General features: G+C 41.4%; 1 protein-coding gene across 7 annotated transcripts in view; it reads right to left on the reverse strand.

Moving 5' to 3' along the window:
* AFF2 (AF4/FMR2 family member 2) overlaps nt 1-24,485 on the reverse strand; it is a 488,228-nt gene that overhangs the window by 58,474 nt on the left and 405,269 nt on the right. For all 7 annotated transcript variants that reach the window (XR_005584619.1, XM_039488230.1, XM_039488233.1 and 4 more), the window contains one exon: nt 22,358-22,395. Coding sequence is in view for 6 of the 7 variants with exons in the window: in XM_039488230.1 (XP_039344164.1) it covers nt 22,358-22,395 (38 nt within the window). In the remaining variant the exon portion in view is untranslated. The remainder of the gene's footprint in view (nt 1-22,357; nt 22,396-24,485) is intronic.

Genomic DNA, 24,485 nt, shown 5'->3' on the forward strand with positions numbered 1-24,485 from the left:
GGCTAATTCTCTGACAAGCTTAGCTACCTAGGCCAGACTATCTTGTACTTACAATCTATTAAGAAAGCAGGATTAGCAAAACCTTAATCTTGGCGAATTAATTTGCTTCTTTCCCCAAAGCAGCAAACTGTCCGTCGTCTTCTCTCTTTGTCTTATACCTCTTGGCTTATTCTGTCAGCCCCAGTGTCTCATCTGTCAGCCTATCTGTGGTATTTCTAATGTGCCACAGGGTCAAATTTGCTGCTGGCATAACACAATTGGAGTTACGCCAGCAGAGAATCCGACGCATGGGCGAGATCCGCAAGTTGGTGCAGACTGACACTGCTCTAAGGAAGTCAACGGAGCTATTCCAATTTATACAAGCTGAGGATCTGGCCCTAATTGCCTACCAGCTCTCCGTCCACTCTTGGCTCGTGTCCCTTTGCTTGTATTTTTAGACAGTTTCTAATTTGTCGGGAATATGTTTTATTTTAAGAAGTATTAATAATTACTGACTGGTTTGTCTCACTGGCCCATCATTTGCGGTGGTACATTGACATTAGTTTGTGATGTGGTTTGGCTGGCCCAGGACGGAGCTGGCCTATGGTGTCGTGCCAGGACAGCACTTTCGCTATTGACCAATCCAGACACAGGATTTCCTAATGCATTTTATAATTAAGGATTTTTTCAGCCCACAAGAAGAGATACTGTATAGAGTGGGAGAGACGCCATTCTGCCTCCACCTCATTAACACTCACTTGGGGAAATGAGATAATTTGCCTTTGTCTTTCTGAGCCATGTTAAGAAATTTATTTCAACAGCATCAGTCATACTAGAAGATAAAAATGGTGCAAATCATGCAAATTAAGAGAAGCGGGTTTAGCGTGATTTGTGTTTATATAATGAAGGATACTAATTAATTGGTGAAATACTATTTGTAATTGTCCCTCTCTGATAAATGGATTATAATGGTTGCTCAAGGTTGGATTCTTTCCTCATTGTTTCACTCTCGTAAATACACGTATAACTGAAAAAAACCAAACCACGCAGCAATAGAGAAAGCAGGTGCTGGGAGATAATTCTGGGTTATGAAAAGCAAAACGAGTACCGTTCTTGCCTCCCAAAAGAGAAACTGCAAAAGCATCCTAAGCTTTCATTCATATAATCATTTGCAACGTATGATCCAGAAGTGTACATAACTAATAACTTCAAGCACTCACATAGCACTTCACGGCCCAGATCCTCAGTTGCTGGGAAGTGCACAGTGCAAATCAGGAGTGGGGAAAGCACCACTTTCTGCTTGCCTGATCCAGGGACTACCGTGTACCTGGCCAGTCCTCCAGTGTAAATTAGCCTGGGGATGGCTCTAATGACCGCACTGCACCTTTAAGCAGGATGGGGGGGGGAGAGGGGGAGGAATTTGTCTCGCAGGCCAAATGAAGGGAACAGTGCTTTATGGATGAGGGTAGGGTGACCAGCTAGCAACTGTGAAAAACGGGACAGGGGGTGGGGGTAATAGGCGCCTATATAAGAAAAAGTCCCAAAAAACAGGACTGTCCCTTTAAAAATGGGACATCTGGTCACCCTAGCTGGGGGGTAAGAGGAAAACTGCTGCAAAAGGGTCAGTGTGACTCATCTCCTGGGAATGAAGGGTTTAAAAGGGGCAGCCCTGTGCCTGAAGTCCCCTTTTCACATGGAGCTGGCTGAGGCAGCATCCACCCTCCCTCCTCTTTAGGTGATGAGATGCGAGGTTTGGTCAAGACCTGCGGTGGGCATTACGCTAACGGCTCCTTTTTTAAGGGGTTGGGAAGGAATTTTTCCCGTACCACCAGATTGGCCTAGGTGCAGTTGGGGTTTTTGGCCGTCCAAACAGGAGGTTCAGGAAGGGCTTTGTTCATGCATGGCATGAAGGGCAGTAGGCTGTGTCACAACTCATTATATAAGTGTAGGCAGGATGTCCAGTGCAGGTACTCCATAGGGAAGGGATTCAGTGACCAGATAAATGGCTTGGAAAAGGACTTAAAAAGGAGGTGTTCATTAAAGGAACGAACAGGGGATGGGTAGTTGGGGACTCTTATGATTGGTATAGCAGGCGGCCACCCGCCCTTTCTTATAGTCCACCTTAACCCTCCTGTGATGGGGGGGTGGATGGTAAGGTCCCAGCAGCGCATTGGCTTGAGGGACCTGGATGGAAAAAGAGTGGGAGCTGGCAGAAGCCCCCGGGTAATTATGGAATAAACATGGGGCTACCTGCACTGTACACTTTAATCTGCCAGCTAGTCCCAGACATCTAATAATAAAGTTGCGGCCTGATTAAACCCATATCAGATGTCTCCTGTCCTTCTTTTGGTATAGCCGGACAATTTACCAGTCTGTCTGCTGCCGGTGGTCCCAATGGTGTAGCAACTGAGGATTGCAAAGGTGCAGGGAAGCCTTGGCCAGGCTACAGGGAAAGAGGCGGCATAAGAACGTTTTTGCTGCCCATTTGACACTATAGCTGGGGTGATCCTCCTGTGGCTGGCTATGCTGGCTTTAGGACAGCTTGATGCTGCTGGACCAGTTCAAAGTGCCTAGAGAGCATCTGAATAACAGAGTCTACCCCTGATTGTATGAACGTGAACTGCTTCATGCTGCCACGAGACAGAGATTGCAGAATTAATCCCCGATTCTGCACTGGGGGCCTTGGGGGAATGCCAGGGGCAGGAAAAGTGATTCTGTTGTGTATGCTGCCATGGAGATCCTGGGCTGTGACAGCCCACAGGAGAATACCCCTGTGGAGAATACCATAAATACCAGCAGCTCCTGGGGCTGCTCTGCCTCATGCCAGGGGACACTCTGGCCCCCAGCTGACCTAGAATCTGGGCAGCACAAAGATGGCACAAAATGACCAACCCTGCATGTTCTGTGCTGCCCCTTTAAGGAGGTGTGACACACAATTGTAATCTGCATCTATACGCTTACATTTCATGGGACCATTAGTACAAAAAATTACCTCCTGCAACACTGCTTCCCAGTAGATCACAACATATTAGCCCTCCTCCTCCTCCTCCATCAGTAATATGCTGTGGCAATGTTTCTGCAGTGGCAGACGCACATCAGTGTCACAAAAGGGTAAATGACATCAGGACTCTAACCATCACTACATTGTGACCTAAAAAGAATTGTGCAATATCAATTCTTCTAATGGTATTAAAGGAGGCAGTGTGACTTTTCATTTGTCCAAAGTAATCTGATTGAGTGTAACATAGCCAGAATTTCATTTCCTATATCTTTATTAAAGCAGTGCTGCTCTTTAAAGAGAAATCTTAGCAGAAGAGAAACCAGAAACTATTTTTATTGCATGGATTTAAAAAAAAAAGAAAAGAAAAAAAGAAGAAGGTAGACTGGCTCCATATTAGCTTGTAATCAGCCATGAATTACAGAGATTCTTTTTAAAGGACTTGCAAATGCAATCTAATTAGGTTTCCAATGGTTGGAGATTCATTTAAATTTGGCCCAAGACATTGTAACTGGCCAGGAAATCTGTCAGCTTCCACTAAAAAATAAAGATTACATATTAATTTTCAGAGTGTATATGAGAGATTCCTTGGGCTGAATATTATGTATGACAAAATGAATGGGGTTATTTATGACATTTTGCATTTTGTGAAATACTGGTTCAGTGGGAAATTCTCTGCACTTTCAATCTAGGGCTCTGTGTATTGAAAAAGAATGATCTGTAAAAATGGGTAGCTGAGGATTATAGAGGGTTTGAAATATGATGGCATGCTAAATGCACAGGGAAACGCAGACTAATTCTTTTGCTATTTCTTTCATCAGGCAGCACTGGAAAGTATTCAACCTTCATTCACAAAAATATTCTGAGACATATAGCTAAACAATCCTTGAATGAATCCTAGACTGTCACTGATGAATGCTATTGTATGACACCTCCTTGTTCAGTAGAAAATGAACACATGAAGCACTAATTGCTTTGAAGTTAATAAAGACTTTATTGGCTTCCAATAATTGGTGTTTGTTTAGCTGCTATGATTATAGTTATCACTTTCTAGTTGAGCAATGTAAGATGGCAGTAGTTTCTACCTTTTACAAGTTTTAAATCCCAGTAGAACTGACAGAAAAAACCATAACCACAAATTGGTTTGCAATTTTCCTTTCTTCCCAGCAAGCCCTGTATGGTTATATTATGAACCTTGCTTCAAACAAAATGCTTCTGACTTTTATGATCCTTCTGTGATCTAAATGGCTATCTCATAAGATATTCCACTGCAGCTTCTTTTTCAATTGCTTTTCCTGTGAAATGGCATTCTGGAGATTTCTGGGGACCATTTCACACTCTTATGGTATTGATTTGCTAAACCTGATGATAGGCTTATATTTAAGATAGAGTCTAGTATATGAACAAAGTATAAAGCTTATGAAGGACACAGCCAATACCTTCAATAAGCCCATCTTCTCGATGGTGTTTGCCTCTCTGTGAAGTGGGGTAGTGTTTTATATCACACATTTGAGTACAGAATGCTAGATGTGCTGCATTTCTAATTGCCCTCAAATGTTTACATTAAATTGAGTTATGGTGACAAAAGAAGTGAAAACACTGCAGTTAGGCCACTCAGATACTGCTCCCGCAACACAAGCCCTGATGAAGTATAAATAGACAGTGGGGTGCCTAAGTTAACAAGGCACCCCATATTTGGCCTTCACAATCACTATTTGCATACTCACACACCAGTGGTAGGTAGCTAGGTGATGGTATGAGGATCCAAGGGCAGGATTGGATATCCTAATGTAGCTGTCCAGGCTTGAAACACAGACCCATTAGGACCAAATTTTCAAAGGAGGAGGACCAGGGCTGGTACACAAAAATCCTTGCCTGTTTGAGTCCTGCATGTGAATGTGCAATTACCACTGTGAATGCAATGGGTTTTTAGCTAATGAAATACCTATTTGCATGAACAATGATAGTAATTCTGCATTCATGTAAAAATGTATGAGCAATTGGCTCCCCCTCTCTGGCCTCCCCAGAACAGACATTTGGGCTTGGTGCTGGAGGGTTGGATTTGTCCCGAAAAGGCTCGGATCATCCTACATAGTCTGGAGCCAAGTTGTGTTTATTTTCCACCCAGAAATTCCGTCAAATTCACCATGAATCTTCCTACTAGGTAGTAAAAAGGGTGCTATAGAGTTTTGCTATAATAATATTAATAAGCCAAATCATGAGGTCCTCACTTAGTTTGGGCCATCTTTACTCTGGTAAATTTTCACTGAGGTGAATGGATGGAAATAGATGACTGAGCAAACAAGGAGGAAAAATAAGTAAAAAGATGAGGGTGTTGTTGTTTTTTTTAAATTATTCTGCATACAGGGTAGAGCAGGGTGGTCTCCCTGGACGATCATGTCAGGGGCAATTTGCTTTGGGGTGAAGGGAGAGTGAGGAATGGGAATATTGAAAACGTGAGCAGTAGTGGACTGCCACACAACAGACTGCATGATTACATTAGGCAACGTGCAACCAAAAGCTGGAGCCGTTTTTCAAAGGTCATGTGGATTTAAAATGATTAAATGGGGAAAAATAATAAAATAAATAAAGATTGTTGCCTTCTGCCAAGAAATGAATATAAATAAATGTTTTGTATGACAAGAACAATCATATTTTAGCTGTATATATCACTGTATACATTGGTTTATATTTTACGAGTGTGGATGGGTTTTGGAAAATGTGCATGAATGATGATATAATTGCATATGACTGTTGAGTGAAGTCTAGATGAATTGCTTGTTGATATTAAACAAATGAAGAAATTCCTCTAGCGATATCTGGTATAAGTGAGGATCATGCAAGCTAGAGCTGACCAGGGTCAGTTTAAACTTACACAACAAAGCTCTTGCTTTATGCCCACTGTTTGGTCTAGCAGAGAATGTTTGTTTGGTTTGGTTTTGGCCACTTCCATCTCTTTTTGAACGATCCTTGCCAGCTTTGTAGGATCTGCACCGCTCAGGTAAATGTCACGTAGAGTTGGGAGAATTTTTTGGATTTTACTCTGCACAGTTTTCATGACAAAATGGGAACATCTAAAGCAAAAGAACTGTGGGTGCTGCAAGAACATTTACAACAAGCATTTTATGAAATTCACGTGCAGTAGGTTAGCAAACAGGCAATCAGAGGTGCAGTGGGCCTCTGAAAACTGCTCTGCTGATACTTGCAAAATTGTTGTGATTTGGTACCAAAAAACTTCCCATTTGCACAAAATTATTGGAAAGTTCACATTCCCTCCCCTCCCCGTACCTTTACACGCCACTGAAAAACTCTGCATGACGTGTAACCATTTTAATACGTGATTTTTTTTGGTAAAATTCACTGCAGATCATGTAATTTGCCAAAAGCATCCTCATTATTATTTCTCATTTTTATTATAGAACCAGCAAGGGGCAGCAATCCACAACAGTCTCATTAAATGAGCTGCAAAACTTGCACACAGGACGAGATGGTCGCTGCCCCAAAGAGCCTGAGATCTCAATACACAAGACAGACAAAGGAAGCACTGTTCTCCATATTTTACAGATAGGGACCTGAGGCCCCAACAGATTCAGTGACTTGCCCAAGTACCGAGAAAGTCTGTGGAAGAACCAGGAATTAAACCTCTATATCGCATGTCCCAGTTCAACGCCTTAACCACACGACCAACCTTTTTCTCATGGGAATGACATGAAAAATCAGCCAACCACCATTTAAAGCAACACCTTGCCTTAAGAGAGAGCTCCAAAGTATCCAAAACTACGTTGAGGGTAATTCTTCACCATTGTTAGAAAATACCTCCATTAAGCAGCTAGTATTTTAGTATTTCCTTAGGAAAAGTTGCACTGTACTGGTACCTGTTGGCAGAACTGAGATTTTAGGCCTGGGATTGGCAACCTTTGGCACGTGGCCCATCAGGGAAATCCGCTGGCGGGCCAGGCCAGTTTGTTTACCTGCAGCATCTGCAGCTTTGGCTGATCGCAACTCCCGCTGGCCGCGGTTTGCCGCTCCAGACCAATGGGGGCTGCAGGAAGTGGCGCAGGCTGAGGGAGGTGCTGGCCACTGCTTCCCGCAGCCCCCATTGGCCTGGAGCAGCGAACCGCAGCCAGTGATCGGCTGAACCTGTGGACACTGCAGGTAAACAAACCATCCCGGCCCGTCCGCAGATTTCCCTGACGGGCTGCATGCCAAAGGTTGCCAATCCCTGTTTTAGGCCCTGATCCTCCAAAATGACTCGCATGGGTGTACATTTGCACCCTAACAGTCCCCTGGCCTTCCATGGTACTTCATGTGCATTCCAGGTCTGCTCGCATGGATCCCTTTGCAAGATTCCCTTCTCCCTTGCACGTAGGGTTTTCAGTGAAGCACTCGCTTTCAGATTTCTTTTTGTGGGAACAAGATTAAAAGTTTTCATTTTAATTTGTCATACAGCTGAGTCAAGTTTTGTTGTTCTTTCTATTGATTTTACTGATTTTTACCTGGGATGTCTGCTCAAGATGTCCTTGTCCTATAAATAGTTTGGATTGTACGGTGTTGCAATATCTCATTGGAGAAGTTTTAGATTATTTCCATTAAGGGACAAACTGCCATTACACTGCCTACTTGGATGCAGGAGAAATTCAGAGTCAAATTTTCAAAAATTACGCAGCGATTTCCTACACAGACTGTGTCCATTTGGTCTTACACGACACAGCAAAATGTTCTCCATACACATAGATAGGTAGCAGAAGATGACACCCCTTTTTAGCTCCTTCCACTGTTCCCAAGAATGGAGATGTAGTTCAGGCTGGGTTTTCAGTTTCCATGGAGCTATGGCGAGTTACACCACCTAAGGATCTGGCCCTACATTTTTCTACTAGAAATTACATAATGAACAGACATGCCTCCCACAGCCTATTAAAGGGGTAATCCTCCCCTAGGTCATGAGGACTGCCCGTTGGGAGAAAGGGCCATAAACCACACAGTTTACAATCTCTAAGGATAGGAGCTTCAAGCTGACTAACAATCTACAGTCATTGTTCAACAATCCAAATGATTAACTATACAAGAGGACCTTTCTTCTTTTCCCCTTTGTCTGGATATATGGTCTCAACCCGGCCTTTTATACTGTAGCAAGTAAGCAGTGTACAAAGTTTGCACTTAAGGTTAAAAACTTTACGCAAATACACTGAAAGGGAATTGAGCAATCCAAAATATACACAATTATTTTTCTATGGAGATTCTAGATAAACACTAGGAATTCAAGGACCATGTTTAATGTTGCTATCAACAACAAAAGACTGGAAAATCTTGAAACACTGCAAGTCCATCTGTGTTTGCAAGCAACTGCCAAGTTCTCAACTGTAGTTCCTTCTCTTTTAATTCTACATTTTCATGATAGATTAATGGGCACCATTTCTCCAGAATAAATAAATGAGGAAGGCTGCCTTCCCCGCCCTGTCATTTTCCTGATTTCCACCAGACCACTGAGCACATTAATGCAAGCAAGCCACTATTTGAGTTCAGCAATGATCACATTCAGTGAGGAGGGAATGCTTGGCTTTACCAATTTCTTTACAGACTAAAAGCACTTTAAAAAATTTTTTCGCGTGCAAACAACAAATTCATTTTAACAGCAGAAGGGTTTTTCTTCACCTTCCCTGACTTATATTTAACCTGCCTGGAGAAATGCATCTAGATATTTTATACACACTACTCATAGTTCACTGTGTCTGTCTGTCTTGTTATCTCCTTTGATAGACATTTTATACAAATGTATTTAGATTTTTTAGCTTGCTAATTTATACCAGCCAGTATAAAATGATAGGATTTGGAAGAGTTTCTGAATCAAACTTTTATACGCAGCTTGAAGCAAAATCCCCTACTGCACACAGCAAAACTCCACCAATCCACAATGTGTTAATCTATACATTATAATTTGCACATGCATGTGCATATACACACACAGCAAAGGTTTAATAAAACCATGGTCTAATGAGGCCCCATATTATTGAGTTTTCACCAAATATACTTTAGTACATGTACTACTACATAATTATAAGAAAATAATATACAAAAGTTAAATTATGTAATTAAAGCACCCTCTGTGATGCACAAACTTTGATGTTCCTATCATTTACATTCATGGTAGGTTAATTGTGAATGCAATGCAAATAGTAAATAACAACATTAAAGACATTTTTAAAAAAAGAAGAGATGTGCCTTTTGCTATTGGTATGCTGTCCATGCTCCGCATAGCTCCAGGTTTGGTTATGAGGTATAAGCTGATAAAGCCCATTGGTACACTCACTGACATCTCTTATTCTGGAAGACATTATCCTGGCATATTACATCTAAAAAAACCAACAACCTATGCTTGAGTACCCCGGTGGCAAAACGTGAGTACACCACATGCCAAGAAGAGTGCATACTCTTTGGATTGCTAGGAGAGATGTAGCAAACTGTTTACTACCCTAAGGGTACATCTACACTGCATCTGCAAGTGTAATTTCTAGTTTGGGTAGACTGATCTAACTAGCCAACTAAAAATAATAGTGTAGCCACAGCGGCACGGGCAGCAGCATGGTCTAGCCGCTCAAGTACATAGCGAGGGTCTCGGACTGAATTTTACTTGGGCGGCTAGACCATCCCATCATGGCTATTTTTAGCATGCTAGCTCTATCAAAGCTAGTGTGTGTATGTCTACCTGAGCTGGACGTTACTCCTCTAGTTGCCTGTGATGGAATCCAGGACATAGAGAGAGGAGGAAGAAGGTAGGGTAGTAAGCACTCACCTTGAGCATTTTGCTTTAAATTTTAAACTAAGTGTTCAACTGATTCTTAGATACGTGGTTTGTGCAGTGAGTTAATCCAGTAACAAAAGGGTTCAAGAGATCTAAAAATTAGTGTAAAAGTCAAACAGAAACGTTTAAGCCCCTCCCCCACCCCACGAAAGCCATTTAGATCTTATATGTCTACAGAAAGAAAGAATGGAACAGCCCAATCTTTTACCTGTGCAGGTCACCTTTGAAAGCTTGGGCTGAGATTTTGAAAGGAGCCTGGGAGTGTTAGGCACCCAAATTTCTATGTGATCTGGGCACTTAACTCCCTAAGACTTTTTTGAGAATCCCAGCCTGGCTTTTTTTTAAATCTATTGCTTGAAATGCATGGGACACAACTCTCCTCTAACTCACTCCATTTCTGTGCCAGTATAATTCCCTTGCCTTTAATTAAATTCTTCCTTAGCAGAATCAGGCCCAGTTGATTCTAAGTTTGTGAGTCCATCGAACAGGGGATCTGATTCTGGAAATCACTTCAAAGTTAAGCATGTGTTTAAGTCAATGAGACTTAAGCACATGCCCAAAGAAAGTTTATGGCTTTTCCAAACTTGGCTGGGTCTAAACTGCAGGCACTGAACCATCTAAAGCTGACGATGTTGAGGGGATAATATATTCAGTCTTAGGAAGATGTTGACTGCACCTGCTTATTCATGCAAAGAGTGGCAATGTCATCAGTTTGAAGAGATTCACTTATTCAACCTCCAGGGCAAAAGAAATATATCCAGGGATATGGGAAAATAAAACCAAATGCAAACCAAACCCAACACAAGACAGTTAGAAAATTAAAATACATTAAAAAAAAAACCTATGCAAGTCCCCAACTAGAGTTCATCCAAGATTTTATGAGGAAAAAAAAACTTGACTCCTTTGAGCCAACACTGTTTATAGTTGCTGCAATGAAAATTCTAATTTTGTGCTCTAATGAACACAAAACGATCCATAGTCAACCTTGGCAAAACTTATAATGACTGTGTAATTGAAGTGACTTTGTCACATTAAAAAATATTTCACAAAATTGTAGGAAACAGCCAAGAAATAAAACCAGGGGATGGGCAGCCTTGGCTATCTGATCCAGAACGCCGTATTGCCCTTCCCCGTTCAGTTAAGTGTGATGCTTATAAAGCTGTGACGCATTTGTATGCAATCGCTCTTCTTCCAGTACGTTCAGGCTAATTGCAGAATTACACACAGTATCTAGTCATGAGGGCTGCAACTTAAGACTTTATTTTTAAAGCAACATTTGCAATATAATTTCATCTGCCACAAATTACATGTGTGCGTGCACACGCACGGGGAAATATTTGCTTATATATGGGACACTTATATGAATGTAAATGCACATGCTTCATCAGAGTGTATTTTAGCAGGGCTCCCCTACCTTAGAAATTTCAGGGGTAAGGTATGCAGAAGGGTTCAACTGGCAACTTAGTTCTCCTGCGGGAATGTTCTGGATAGAACCTCAAACCACAGTTAGACTGCACTGATCATAGTAATAGAAAAGGGAGGGTTTCTTTTAGCAAATTAAAAACCAAACAAACACCACCTGACATCTGTTTCTACGAAGATTCCAACAGGGGCATGTGGATTGTCCAGGTGGTAAGACAACCCAGACAACACTAAAACCAGGTTGTCCAATAGGTCAAACAGGAATTCATGTGGTCTGGTCATTATCACCGTTGGGTTCTATTTCCTGTCTTGATGATTTATCTCCACTCTCACTGTGGCTCCTCTTCCAATCCTAGTGCTCTCCCATCAGATCCCTCCCTTTCCTGGCAACCATCCGGCTCTGTCTGCGGTTTTCATGGGAGCTCCCTGAGTGGAACTCTTCTTGCTTGCCCCTTCTGCGGCTTTCCTCATATCCTTGATAAATCCAGGCACAATCTCTGCTACCCATTCGGCAGCTTCTTCCCCCTCCTTGTTTTCTCTCTCACCTTACATTAAGGTGACTTGACACCCCCACCTCGCCCCCAATGGAGACAAACCTGCTGGTGTAGCTGGGCCAGTCATGTTTTCAAAACCTGTCCTACGAACTGGCCTCCCAGCCAACCTCCTGGGAATCTGTGGCAGTGCAGGAGGCAACTTTTCTACACTGAGCACTCCCCTCCCAGTAGCCGAATGGGCCCCAAAGCTTCCCATACACTCTGGCTACTGCTTTTCTCTTAAAAGTGTGTCCCAGCCCTTCCCTCTGCAGTTCTCTCTCAGCAGGGTGGGTGGAGCTGGAGCTGGCTGCTGCTGAGAGAGGAGGAGCAGCTAGTAGGGAATGTACAAGGAGCCTGCATAGGACAGGAATGAGGGGTAGAATAGGGGAAAGCGGCAATGTGGATGGGAGAGAATGCACATAAGCAGACATGGGGGGGGGCTGGGAGAGGGGACGAAAGGGGAAGATGAAGCAGCTGAGACAAGGGATCAGTGAAGTTACATGGTGTAAAATGGGAGTAAGGCGTGATGAACGAAGCCTGCGGGCTTTCTTTTTATCTCGCTGCATTTGTACTTTGCTACTGAAGCACCATACTATTTAACACGCTGTGATACTGAGACACAAGGGGTAAATTAAAAACCCAGGGTCAAATTTTCCTGTGACGTCACTCTCCTGACAAAGAATTAGGATCTAAATTTCAACCTGGGGCTTCGGTTTCAACTGTGATTGCACAAATATTTTTTATTTATTACTTAACACAGCAATGACTTCAGCAAGCAGCAGTATAAGTCCTGTAAAGAATGCTAATAGCATCGCCGAACGCAACACTAAATATTTCTCAGAGTTACCAGCAGTGATTTTGCCTTGGGCTCTGGGACATACACTTCCTTAAAATAAAAATTATCCCCATTTTTACTATAGTAAGAATTTTTCCAGGGATCTGTATTTCAGAGGACTTTTCACAATGCTCTTTCACATGAAAGACAAATCTGATTTGACATGAAGTTCCATTATGAAGAAACTGTTACATGTGATGACACTGGTTATAGAAAATTGAAATGAAGTGAGAGGAAGCTAAAACCAAGTTGTATGAGATTCTGCTCTCTTGGAATGACACAAGGAACTCAATATATCTAGTCATCAAAGTGATGCCCACTGGGAACTGAACTACAGTTGCACTGCAGAAGGTTGCTACTTGATTGCCAGACCCAAAAGTGCTAAGCCATATGCCACTTATTTTTGTGTCTAAATAGCTTACTATGATTGATACTGCACATCCACATCTCACAGTAAAACAACAACAATCACGGCAACAGGAATTAGCAAGCAGAGTGTATGAATTATCCTTTGCAGTCCTAAATTTTATCCCTTTTGGGTCTTAGAGTTAAAATTAATTTTTTTCTGGGAAAATTCACATCAAGCTTTAGAGTTCTTCATTTTCTTTTTAAAATGGAGGCATATGCAGAGATTTCACATGAAAGCTGCAATGGAAAGTTCCTGCTCATGCGTCTGTCAGTGTGTTTCCAAGGGAGGTTGATTATGAGGGCTTGGCGTTGGCCTTGAGAGTGTAAGAATTCTCACTGATCTCTTTATGAATTTTTTCCCCCCGTTTGCCTAGACAATCCCCTTGATTTTCCTTCCTGCTCACCTGTCTGTATGAATCAGCCTTTTTATAACTTTCCTTCAGCCCTTACACAGTCAAAGTCATTCCAAGGTCAGCAGAGGGCCCCAGTACATGGGTTCTCCATGTGTCCCTTCTCCCAGCTGGAGGCTAAATGTGCTCTGTTTACAATATGCTCAGTTTCCATTTGACAGGGCCTGGAAGCCAGTGTATATATCTGAGCGTAGGTCCCTTAGTTAGTACACAACGCTGTCAAGATATAGCCCACTTCTATAATTAAAAAGCCAGCAAGCTGGCAGGGTCTGAAGGATGAGCCAATACTTGAATAAACATTACATCTGTAATGTGAGAGTTACGTGACTCAATAAGACCTTGACATACAACAGAAAATAAACATCAACCCAGACATCAAAAGCAGCCCCACACTTCCAATATGCTAATCCCGCCTTTCAACCATCATCTTTGCTAGTCATATAGTATTATGTAAAAGGGTATTGCACAAACCACCCTTAAAGTAATATTTACAGCCTCCCTGCCACTATTAATAAAAATACGTAATGCTCTTGTAAGGAGGCACAATTCGATTACTGAACTGTTATCCAGCAAGTCCCGAAAACAATTCCAAGTAAATTTCTCTAATAAGTCTATTTTTCTATCCTGCCAGAAGGGTTGCTAATGAATTTGCTGCTTGAATGCACAGACAGATTGGGAACTATAACGGCGCTGGCGTGGGCAACATGGCACTGGCACCAAAAGCCTATTTGTACCCATACAAAGTTTCCTCTAGAGTATGTCTCTCATCCAGAGGTGATTTTCCAATAAAATCAGCCTCGATTATTGCAAGCGCAGGATCAATCCCTGAGGGAGTATATGAGGCAATTCAATACTAGGAAATGTAGTACCAGGCAAAATTAACCTTGTAGCAGTGTTATTTCCTGAAACATTATCTAGTTTTTGCCTTTCTTTTGTATTCATCGATCCTAAATGACTGGGACTTTTTCTTCCCTTCCTTCTCTCCCTTAGAATCAAAAGGTTTTTTTTACTTTGTATTCAGAAATAGGTGCATGAAATAGACCTGTTTTTCTTTTAATTTTCTTAAATGACTGCCAAAGTTAAAGGCTTTGTTTGCTGCATGACAGCCCCTTGCTCTTGAACATACACTACGCTATAGTAGTGAAGGCCATTTTTATTCTGAACCATTTCAGTGTAATACAAAGGGGTTGGGGGAAGAGTCATATTAACACTGAGTCACAACCCAGCAAAAGTCATGAGTGTCAATTCTCCACTCTCTTACACTGGTGTAAATCAGGAGTTAACTCCACTGAAATCAATGGAATTTCATTGTGCAAGCAACAGGGCCTGAGGGTTTCAAAGTTCAAATTGACACCCCAGTCGAAGCTCCAGCACCTTGTACTCCTTTTCTATTCAGGTCACAAACTCCTGAGTGTTTGGACCGTCGTCTGAAAAGTGTCTAGAATGGCTCTAAACAAATCATCATAATTATAATTGCCCGTGCCCACGTGAGTACAATGGTAGTATTTCCATGAGCAACAAGCAGAAAGCTTTAGCCCTAATTCCTTAACTTGCAATATTTTGAAGGGGGGAAAAATTGCATAGCAGAGAACATAAGAAAAGAGTGTGAGCTATACAGGCCAGATCCTCATCTAGAGTTAATCAGCATCGCTCAGCTGAAGCCACTGGAGTTACATCAATTTACACAGGTCACGAGCCGGGAATTTTTGTTTACTGTCCATGACTTTTACTAAAAATACCTGTGACTAACACTTGGGTGGGGGGCTGCGGGTGCTCGGGGGGGGTGATCTTGGGGCGCTGTGGGTGCTGAGGGAGGTGGCCCGAGACCTCCGCTGGTGCATCTCCTAGGCGGTGGAGGGGTACAAGTGCCGGTATTTTTAGTAAAAGTCATGGACAGGTCACGAGCCGGGAATTTTTGTTTACTGTCCATGACTTTTACTAAAAATACCCTTGACTAAAATGTAGCCTTACTTATTCAGTAAAGTAGTCGCAATGGGATCAATGTGGGGGTCAGGAGAGCAGAACTTGGCCCGTTGAATCTGGCCAATGAACTTCTCCCGTCTGGGATCTTTGCAGCTAGAAGGGGCCAACAGAGCTCAGTATTTGTGGTGTGAGATCACATTAGAAAGAGGGGAGACGAATGAGCGCTCTGAGTCTCTTCATCTCATTGTCTTGTAAGCAAATACGATAAATTCCACAATCAAGTTGGAACCATTTCACTATAAAAATGTATTGCAATCATTTGAAAAATGTGCACTCTCTCTGGGTACCTGTTGTGAGGTAGCTGAAAACCTTGCTAAAGCACAAACTACTTTATATTTTTGGTTCCTAGCCAATGAGACTCATTTGTACAGTTTGAAGTCCAAGCAAACTTGCAGTCAACTAAATTGTAACTTATTACCACAGGCTACAGACTTTTAATACATTCTGTGGTTGGAACTGGACGATTTACTGTTTTGGGCCCTGCTGGCAGTTATCATGCATCATTTCCCTAGAAATAAAAATAGCCCTGCTGTGGTTATCCTCTGGACTGATAAAAATATATCTAACAAGATGTGTCAGAGGAACAAATTCAGAAAATAAAGGCAAAAGATTAAATAGAGTTATTATTTTATGTCTAAAATACTACATCTTTCAGCAGCCGTGATGACTTTTGGACTACAGGAAAAAGGTATCTCAAGAAGGAAAAAAGATCTAAGGGAAGCATCAAGCTCAAATAAAACCACCTGGGGATAGCTGACTTGTAGGAGCTTTGCAAGAGTCAAAATTTACATAAAAATCAGTATTTAGGGTTTAGCGCAATATAATCAAAAAGGATTTAATATGTGTGTTTCTTTGCAAACCGTTTAAAAGTGATGTTTTATAATCCATTCCCAACACTAACCTTTAACAGGTAAGAGTAAAATAATCCTTTGCGATATTTTTGCAGTTCCCACTCTGCTGATGAAAACCATTGCCCCCTCAACAGAAGCCACTGGAAACCAACAGCAGCACGCACATGTATTGGTTTTCACGAAGTAATGATTTAGGCCCCAATCCTGCAACGAGCTTTATGAGGGCACAGGGATTAATCCATATACTAGTACTGATTTTTATTACAATGGTGTCTAGGAACTCTTAGTCCTAGACCAGAACCCCATTGAACTAGGCATGTACAAACACTTAGAGCAGCTTGTAGGGTCAGTGCCTTGTTTATTTATCTCTGGTGCATTTGAACTGCTTTTCATTTTCTTTCATATTACGCTATAGTTTATTTCACTGATTAACATGCTAATGCATGCAGGAATATATAAGATTTAGGCCCCAATCCTGCAAGTTGGTTCAACTGATGGGACTCTTCACAGGTGCAGGTGTCTATATGGACAGAAGTGCAGAGTCAGGGCCTAAGGATCTCTTCTTTTAATTGCTAGTAAGCAGGTTTTGTCTGGATTTTTACTGGGGATTTGAGCGCTTTTGCATGCTAGACTTAAAGTATTAAAACATAAATATGAATGGGTTTCTTTGAGCAATGACTGTGGACGGACACTTCAGGGACTGAGGCATTATGGATGGATTTCTAGCACCAATTTAATTGGTGCTAACTCATTTTTTTGTAGTTAGCTGAGAGTAGAGTCTAAAGAGTAACAGGAGGGGAGCTTTTGGAAATAAAGAGATTAAATAGGTGGTGCCACGTAAATTGCTCAGCCTTTTTATGGCCTGGGAGAGCTATGTTATTGTTTTTTAAAATGGACTGATTGTAACATTCCTAGTGATGTTTTTAAGGAACATGTTTCCATTAGATTCTGCATAAGAATAGAACTGGGCCAATTTCCCAATCGGTTGCCAATAAATAGGACACCCCATTTTATTCTGAACACCGCCTTTTCCTTTTTTAAAATGAGAACTTTGTGCAACAGCCCAGCAATGTATAAATGGGGACACTACTACTCTTATCCCCCTATTGGTTACTACACGTCTGACTTGACTGGATAAAAACAAAAAAATCACAGCCCATCAGCTTGCACTGGTGCCAGCTGGTGCCCAGAGGGCTGTTTATGGCTCCAAAGAAACTCAGTGTACATCAACTGAACCGGTGAGCCTGATCTTCCTGCTCTCCAGCTGGGTGAGTCAACAGGAAAACCCACGAGCTCTGCTTGACTCACTAAGGGTCAGACCTTCCATGCTGTATTAAGCCTATCCCGGGCGGGAGGTGCCACTCCAGCTGATAAATGATAGATATTTTTACAATGCAGTCAGTAGAAACAATCACCCCCACCCTGTACAGAAGAGAAGATGAAAGGGCCATAAGAAATACCAATGCACCGACAAACGAGAGGACACCTCTGTAATGGATTTTAAGGGTTTGTGATTCAGACTGGATGGGTAAGACAACCCCTAGGAAGTAAAGTTGGATGCCCTTCAGCTTTAGAAGGATTACAACCAGAAGATGAATTTTATGGACAAGAAAGAACAATAACTACTACCAGCATTTCTGGTTAACAAGCTCATGCTGGTCTTGTTAGCGAAGGAAAATGAATGAAATTGAAAATAAATGAAACGTTTGAAAGAATTGGGATGTTAGCACCGTCTGTATCCAGGTTTAGGTATCTGGATACCATTAAGGCTAGAGCAAAACTTAACGTAAGCAGGTGTTTAAAGAAAAGTTTTATTGCTATCTTTCCATTAAAGATCTTTAAAAGAGCCATAAAAGATTAGGGGAGAAAGGACACAGAAGGAAATCAAAGCCAAATGCAATGTACCTGGGGCAAGTATTCCCTTCAAACGTTCTCACCACTAGCCAATAATTAAGATAATATGTGAATTTCCATGGTAAGCATATTTTTCAGTTTCAGAAATGTAATCTGTCTCTTAAATACTCGACTCTGAAGCTGTGCGTAATAGTAGGTTTTAGCCAGATGACTCTTTTACCTGCCTATTTTCCCCAGGAATCTCTTAGCCATTATTCACAAAGAGCCAAATTCTGGGGTTAGGTCATGGTCAATCCGTGTGCAGAAGGGACTCTCCATAAGCGGAACTCTCATGTGGAAGAGGGCACACAGAACTGTCTTCTTGGCACCATTCCCCACTTCTTACAGCTGTGGAGACCGAGGAGGTGGGGACAGGGTTGTCCTACCATGGGGCATGGGGATTCACATCCTTGCCTCTCTAGCCTTAGAGATCAGGCCTGGATTTGTATTACCTGACCTGTGGAGTCTTCTGCAAAGAGGCGATCCGGCCTGGATTTTGACTAAGAAGAGTCACTGGTATTGCAACCAGCCTATTCAGGAAAGAGATGAAGGCCTCTCACATGGATGGCCCTGTGATCTGGGGATCGTACACGTTTGGATGCTGGATAATGGAATCTCCCTTGTCCTTGCTGCCTAGACCTGATGAAAAATGAACACGATTCCTCCAGAATCTGTGATTTCCTCCCTAAGATGCAGTTGGCTAATATGGGCTCCTAGTTTATGCATTATCCTGGCCACAAGCTCTCCCAGTGGAACCCTCATCTCATTCATTGGACAGGAAGGGCTGGGTATCAGAACAAACCCTGCTATTTAATTCTGTGTGATCCTCCTCCTCCACGCTAGCACAGCACACAAGCCAGAAGTTTACAGGTTTCAGCTATGTGCTGACTTAAAATTATTTCTTGGATAACAGCCTCTTTATAACTGGAAATCTTCTACTATGTGGCCCTGGTGAAGTCACTTAAACTCCAAGGGCTTAGTTTTCCCCACCTGTAGAGTTAGATAGTAATACTTAGCTATCTCACAGGGAGGGGATGAGGTTTAATTCACTGATGTTTTTAAAGTGTTTTGAGATTCTTAGAGAAAGGTGTTACAGAGCAGAAACATGATCCAGTGGACAGGGCACGAGACTGGGACTTGGGAGACCTGAGTTTAATTCCCTACTTTGCCACGCATGACCTGTTTAAGCCTGGGCAAGTGGCACAGTCCTGGCTCCCAATGAGATAACTATTCTTCCCTACTTCACTGGGGTGCTATGATAATAACCACATTAAAAATTATAAGGTACTAGAATATTGCAGGAAGCGGAGCCCTGTGGGTACCTGATCCAGACAGATGTGTTATTTTGAGTGTTTGGGGTTTTAAAAATACTAGCTGCATTATTTCCACTGAAAGATCAATTCTGCAGGCATTATGACTTCTTTATATATTTTTTAGTATGCTTATTTATAGCAATGTTGTGCTGGATGATTCTACAAATACATAAAGATGAGTTCCCCTCGCTCTGCTGTGTTTCCACAGCTCTCCTTGCTGTGTGCAATATGGCTGACTGAAAGCTTGTGTAACTGTCCAAAAGAGAGCATGTATTCCAAAGGAGTGAATCTGAACGCCACCTGCACATACTTAGCTACTAAAGGAGCTCACTCCAGTTTGTCTAAATACCTCTCTAGACAAGCACAAACAAGAACCTTGATGTGCCTATAAAACTTTAGTGGGTTAGTTGCTCCTCTTATCAAAAAGCGCAAGAATATGAAAGAGATTTTATAGAATAAATGGCAGCAGCCATCTTTAGTGATCCGCACTGTGTAAAACATGATGTTGAATTGTATCAACTGTGGGTATGTTATTGAGTAAAAAACTGGAACATTAATAATTCTAGGTGACGAAACAGGTAGATAATATCCATACAAACCTTAGTCGTGACACCTTTACGAATATGCAAAACATCACAGGTACAAGGCCTTATTTGCAGACACTGAATTAAACTGTAATATTTAAAACTGAGTTAATTCTGAGTCTTGCTTTGGGAGACAGCAATTATGTCAGCAAAGTATAAAAGCAAGGAAAATTTTTGTATTAATGGCAACTGAGAAAATATATAGATATATATTGTAACAGATGTCAACTGCAGTTAGATTCAACTCAACTTATTAGTGCATGGCTTTTAGCCAAAAGCAATTCACATTTGCAGAAGTGTACTATCACATATGTCTTAATAACAGAAGTGTGTTTTTAAAAATGTATGTGATAAGTCACATATGGTAGAAGGAAGCTGTACAGCTTTCAGCCCTTTTGACAATGGAAGCAACTAACTTTATTTTGTGACGCTGAAGAACATTAAAATTCAAGTGAAATTCTCTTTGACATTTGAAAGAGCTACAGCACTGATGGCATTAAAAACTAGACAGAAGTCTGCGGTGCTGAATATGGTCTCCTTGCTTATCCAAATACAGTCTACATCTATTCCAGTCATCTTAAAGATACCATTTTCCTCTTGCTCTCAGAGGCAATGTTTTAGGGTAAAACCATACAGGTACATTAAGTGCTTACATTTCATTGAAAAATACTAGGCAGATACTTTAGCTCTTCTTTATGCAGAGTGTAATTAATATGTATAATGGACTCCCTAGGGTACTAACTGAAGCTGCAATCATTAACATATTCAAAGGCAAGTTAAAACAAGCAGTTGGGGAAAACATGACAGGGTGAAATATACATGTGGAGGTGGAGAGAGCTAGCCTGGCCATATGGCCTTCTTCCATCCCAAAATGTTACTATATTTTTCAGGTCCCCGAAAGCAATGATTTAACTCAAAATGAAGAAACGAACAATTGCACATCGCTGTAAAGTACAAATTGCTTAGGAGTGGCGTTGTCTGCTGTAAACTGGTGCTGCACCACTGACTGCCATGAAGTGGTCCCAGCTTACACCAGCGGCGAGTTTAAAAGAAATCCATGAATGAAAAATATTATGTTGGAGCCGCCTCCACTCCCTTCTCTTGTCCCCTAGAAGCTGAAGAGGAGCAGCCAGTTCACTTTGAATAACAACCACCAGCTAGATTTTTAATTCAGCTTGGCCTGGACTGGAACTAGTTACCCAGAAATGAATGGCCTCCTGTCTCATTACAAGTTCCTTAAGCTTTTATATCCCCCCTGGTTTCCATTTCTAATTCTCATCAGATTAAATGAAACATAAAGAGTCTGATTTACAAATGCCTGGCACCTTGCGTGGTTGTTCTGATGAGCATTTTACATCACTATCCAAGGTGGAAGGCAATGGAGAGTGAGGCCTGTAATCTTTTCGTTGTGCCTTCCAAAACATAGCCACTCATGAGCCCTCCCAGAGTTTCTAGGAGAAAAATCTCTAGGAGGAAAATCACTTCCAAAAGACATCATGATCAGCAAAGTGCAATGAAAACAGTGGCTATAATAGGAAGATATAGTTCCTGGGGACTTAGTTAAACTGCAGACTGATCACCCACCAAAGCTGGAAGTATGTGTTTTATTGGTACTTAATAGAACATTAAAACTAGAGTATATGTTGTTTAAGCAGAAAAAGTAGCCGCTGATTGCTATTACCCTTAACTGAACACATCTCTCCTGAAAGTACCAGGACATCTATATAGCAACTTTCTTAATTCAATGATATACTGTAGAAAGTGGCTGCTAGTGCCCTAAGATTTAAGAACTTCTCATAAAATGCCCTGGAAAATTGGTCCCTGGTAGCTTGCTCATCCTTCATAGATCCCCAGTATAAAGAACAGAAACATACGTGTGTGTGTGTGTGAGAGAGAGAGTTCTTAACCAACAGGATGGCAAAGCTCTGGTACATTGGTGCAAAATATTCCCAAGTGTCTAGAAATCATTTGGCACACTTGCAGTTATTTCCCCCTCTGTCAGATCTTCCCAAGGATTGCAATTAAAAAACATAATCTTTTTAGCATGTGCAACCCCCCCAGGCTAGGAGCATTATGTACTGAACATGAGTATGATATTATTTGGCAGCTATTCATAGACAGCACATATTAATTTATGTAAACCGGACACAAATCAGGGCATGCAGTCATGAGGGACACTTGAAAAATCAAAATCTGTCCTTGATGATCAGGGGCTTTTTTATGGCTCTGATTATGGATTAACTTGAGTTCCAATGTCTATTTTATTGCCCTATTGTGGGCCTTTTGTTGTGGTTGTTTGCATGAAGTTCATTAAAGTTGAATTTTCCAACAGATATAAAAATAACTTACTTTACAGGAATGTTTCTAGGTTTTGTCTTTTCAGCAGCCTATAAATAGAAGGGGGAGGGAAAAGAAACAGTTAAGCAACATTATCAAGCACAATGTTTCCTGGAACCAAAATGATATTAAAATAGAATGTTCAGAAATGGAATAAGCAAACCAAAGCAGGCTACCATTGTTAAGTCGGCAACTGAGTAAAGATAGCAACTGCTGAACTTTTTCCGCACAATCGTGTTACAGCTCTTAAAACATTCCTCCCGGTGTTTGAGATCTCATCATGCTTGATTTTTTGAATAGCTGTAAGTGTATAGGAACCATTCATTCAGAACGATTACTGCCTTTCCCGGTTTGAGATCTGGTCATGTTTGTCGCAACGTTACCCCCTACATCTAGAACACAAGCAGCAACGGGAAAAAATAAAGGCAAGAACGGATTCTATTTCCAAAACCATTTTTATTAGCCAACAACAGAAAAGGGCAACGGATGACCAAATGCTCAGATCAATTTCCTCTTGTGAAACCTTTGAGAAAACACACTCCAAATCATCTAAATGAGTAAATCTCTGGGCCTCTCGGCCTGTTCCGCCTCAGACATGGAGCCCGGTTCCAGCTTATTGCTGAACCCATTGATCTGTGTACAGTCCATTTATCATTCATGAAAAGAGCCAGTGATCTTCACAGTATATTAGAAGAAACAACTCAGATCATCTGTCAACGGCCCTCTTATTTCTGTTTCCCTCTCCACGGGGATTTCATCTCCTTCGATTCTTCTTGAATTAAAATGTTGCTAAGCAACACAGCTGGGGGCACTGATGGCAGAATGGCTACAGTCTATCAAACTGTTTAAGCTGTTGGAGATTTTAGTGGTGATTTTTTTTATGCTTCTATGGCATAATTATGTAATCTGAACCAAACTTTTATTCCCCCAGAATTTCATAGACTACATAAATCACATTGCGATACAGAGAAGGTTGAAATATTATCTTAAGACAAAATTAGTGCTGTCAAATCATTTCAGAGCATTCTTTTTAGTATTTGAAGTTCTAGGCTATCAGTTTTAAATGGGGAAAGGAGTGAAACCGTTAGTCAGATTACGTGTACTGTAGCACTGAAATGCAGATTGAAAAGGTGACTGATCCATAAACCATTACACTATAGAAAGCTTTCGTGCTTACTTGCATTTTAGTATATTTCAGGAAACAAAATAAAGCCAGAAAAAACGGCGATGATGCACAAGGGTTAAGGGTGTTTGGGTGAAATATTGTAATCTTTGCTTCATTCAGGGAGAAGAAAAAACATATTCCTTGGTTAAAATTACTAGTGAGGGTGATATTCAAAATGTTTAGATAAGGACAAAAGGATTAGATCTGCTGTCTAAATTGGCCTCAACTCTGAAGTGAATCTCCTGAACTTGCAATATTGGGCTACAAATCTGAGAATAGGTTGTTATATGACATCATCAGAGTGGGACTAGAAATTTTCCACACAAAAAAAAAAATCCCTCCTCCCCAATAGTCGGAAGATCCACATTTAAATCCATCAGCATCCCAAACCATTGATTTTTTACATGAGATAAGAAATTAAGGTTTGTGAGATCTGAAATGGGGAAATATTAGTTTTATGGACTGGCTTCTTTTGTGCAGAGAAAGGCTTGTTCTTTGCGTCTTAGATTAGGTTTTACATTATTTATTATGGGTCGGTAGAGCCTGGGAGAAGCGTTTGTTTTATATTTATACAGTGAAATCAACATAAACAAACAAGTAAATGAATATTAATCAAACCGACTAGGTGAAAAGAATGGTAAGGCTGCTCAGTGAAGCACTCAGAACTCAGGAAATGTGAAAGTTAACCTTAATTCTGCCCCATTGTGTAAACACGCGATGAGGTCTCTTCCAGACCTGTGTTTCTATGATCGCGTCCCTGCCTCGTGAAGTGGTCAGTTGGCTGGCGTGGGTCCTGCTTCACTCCACAGGCACCCTCCAAAATATACTCAGTTTATTTGATGGGCGCATGTTCAGGGCCAAAAGGACCCTGTTTGACAAAGGAACCCTCATTAATAAAAGAGAAGTGTGTCTGTGTGTACAAACTATTTATTTAAAATCTTATGATTGAGCCTATTACGTGGATTTTTCAGTGGA

Source organism: Mauremys reevesii, linkage group 9 (genome assembly GCF_016161935.1).
Source record: "Mauremys reevesii isolate NIE-2019 linkage group 9, ASM1616193v1, whole genome shotgun sequence".
Classification (NCBI taxonomy): Eukaryota; Metazoa; Chordata; order Testudines; family Geoemydidae; genus Mauremys; species Mauremys reevesii.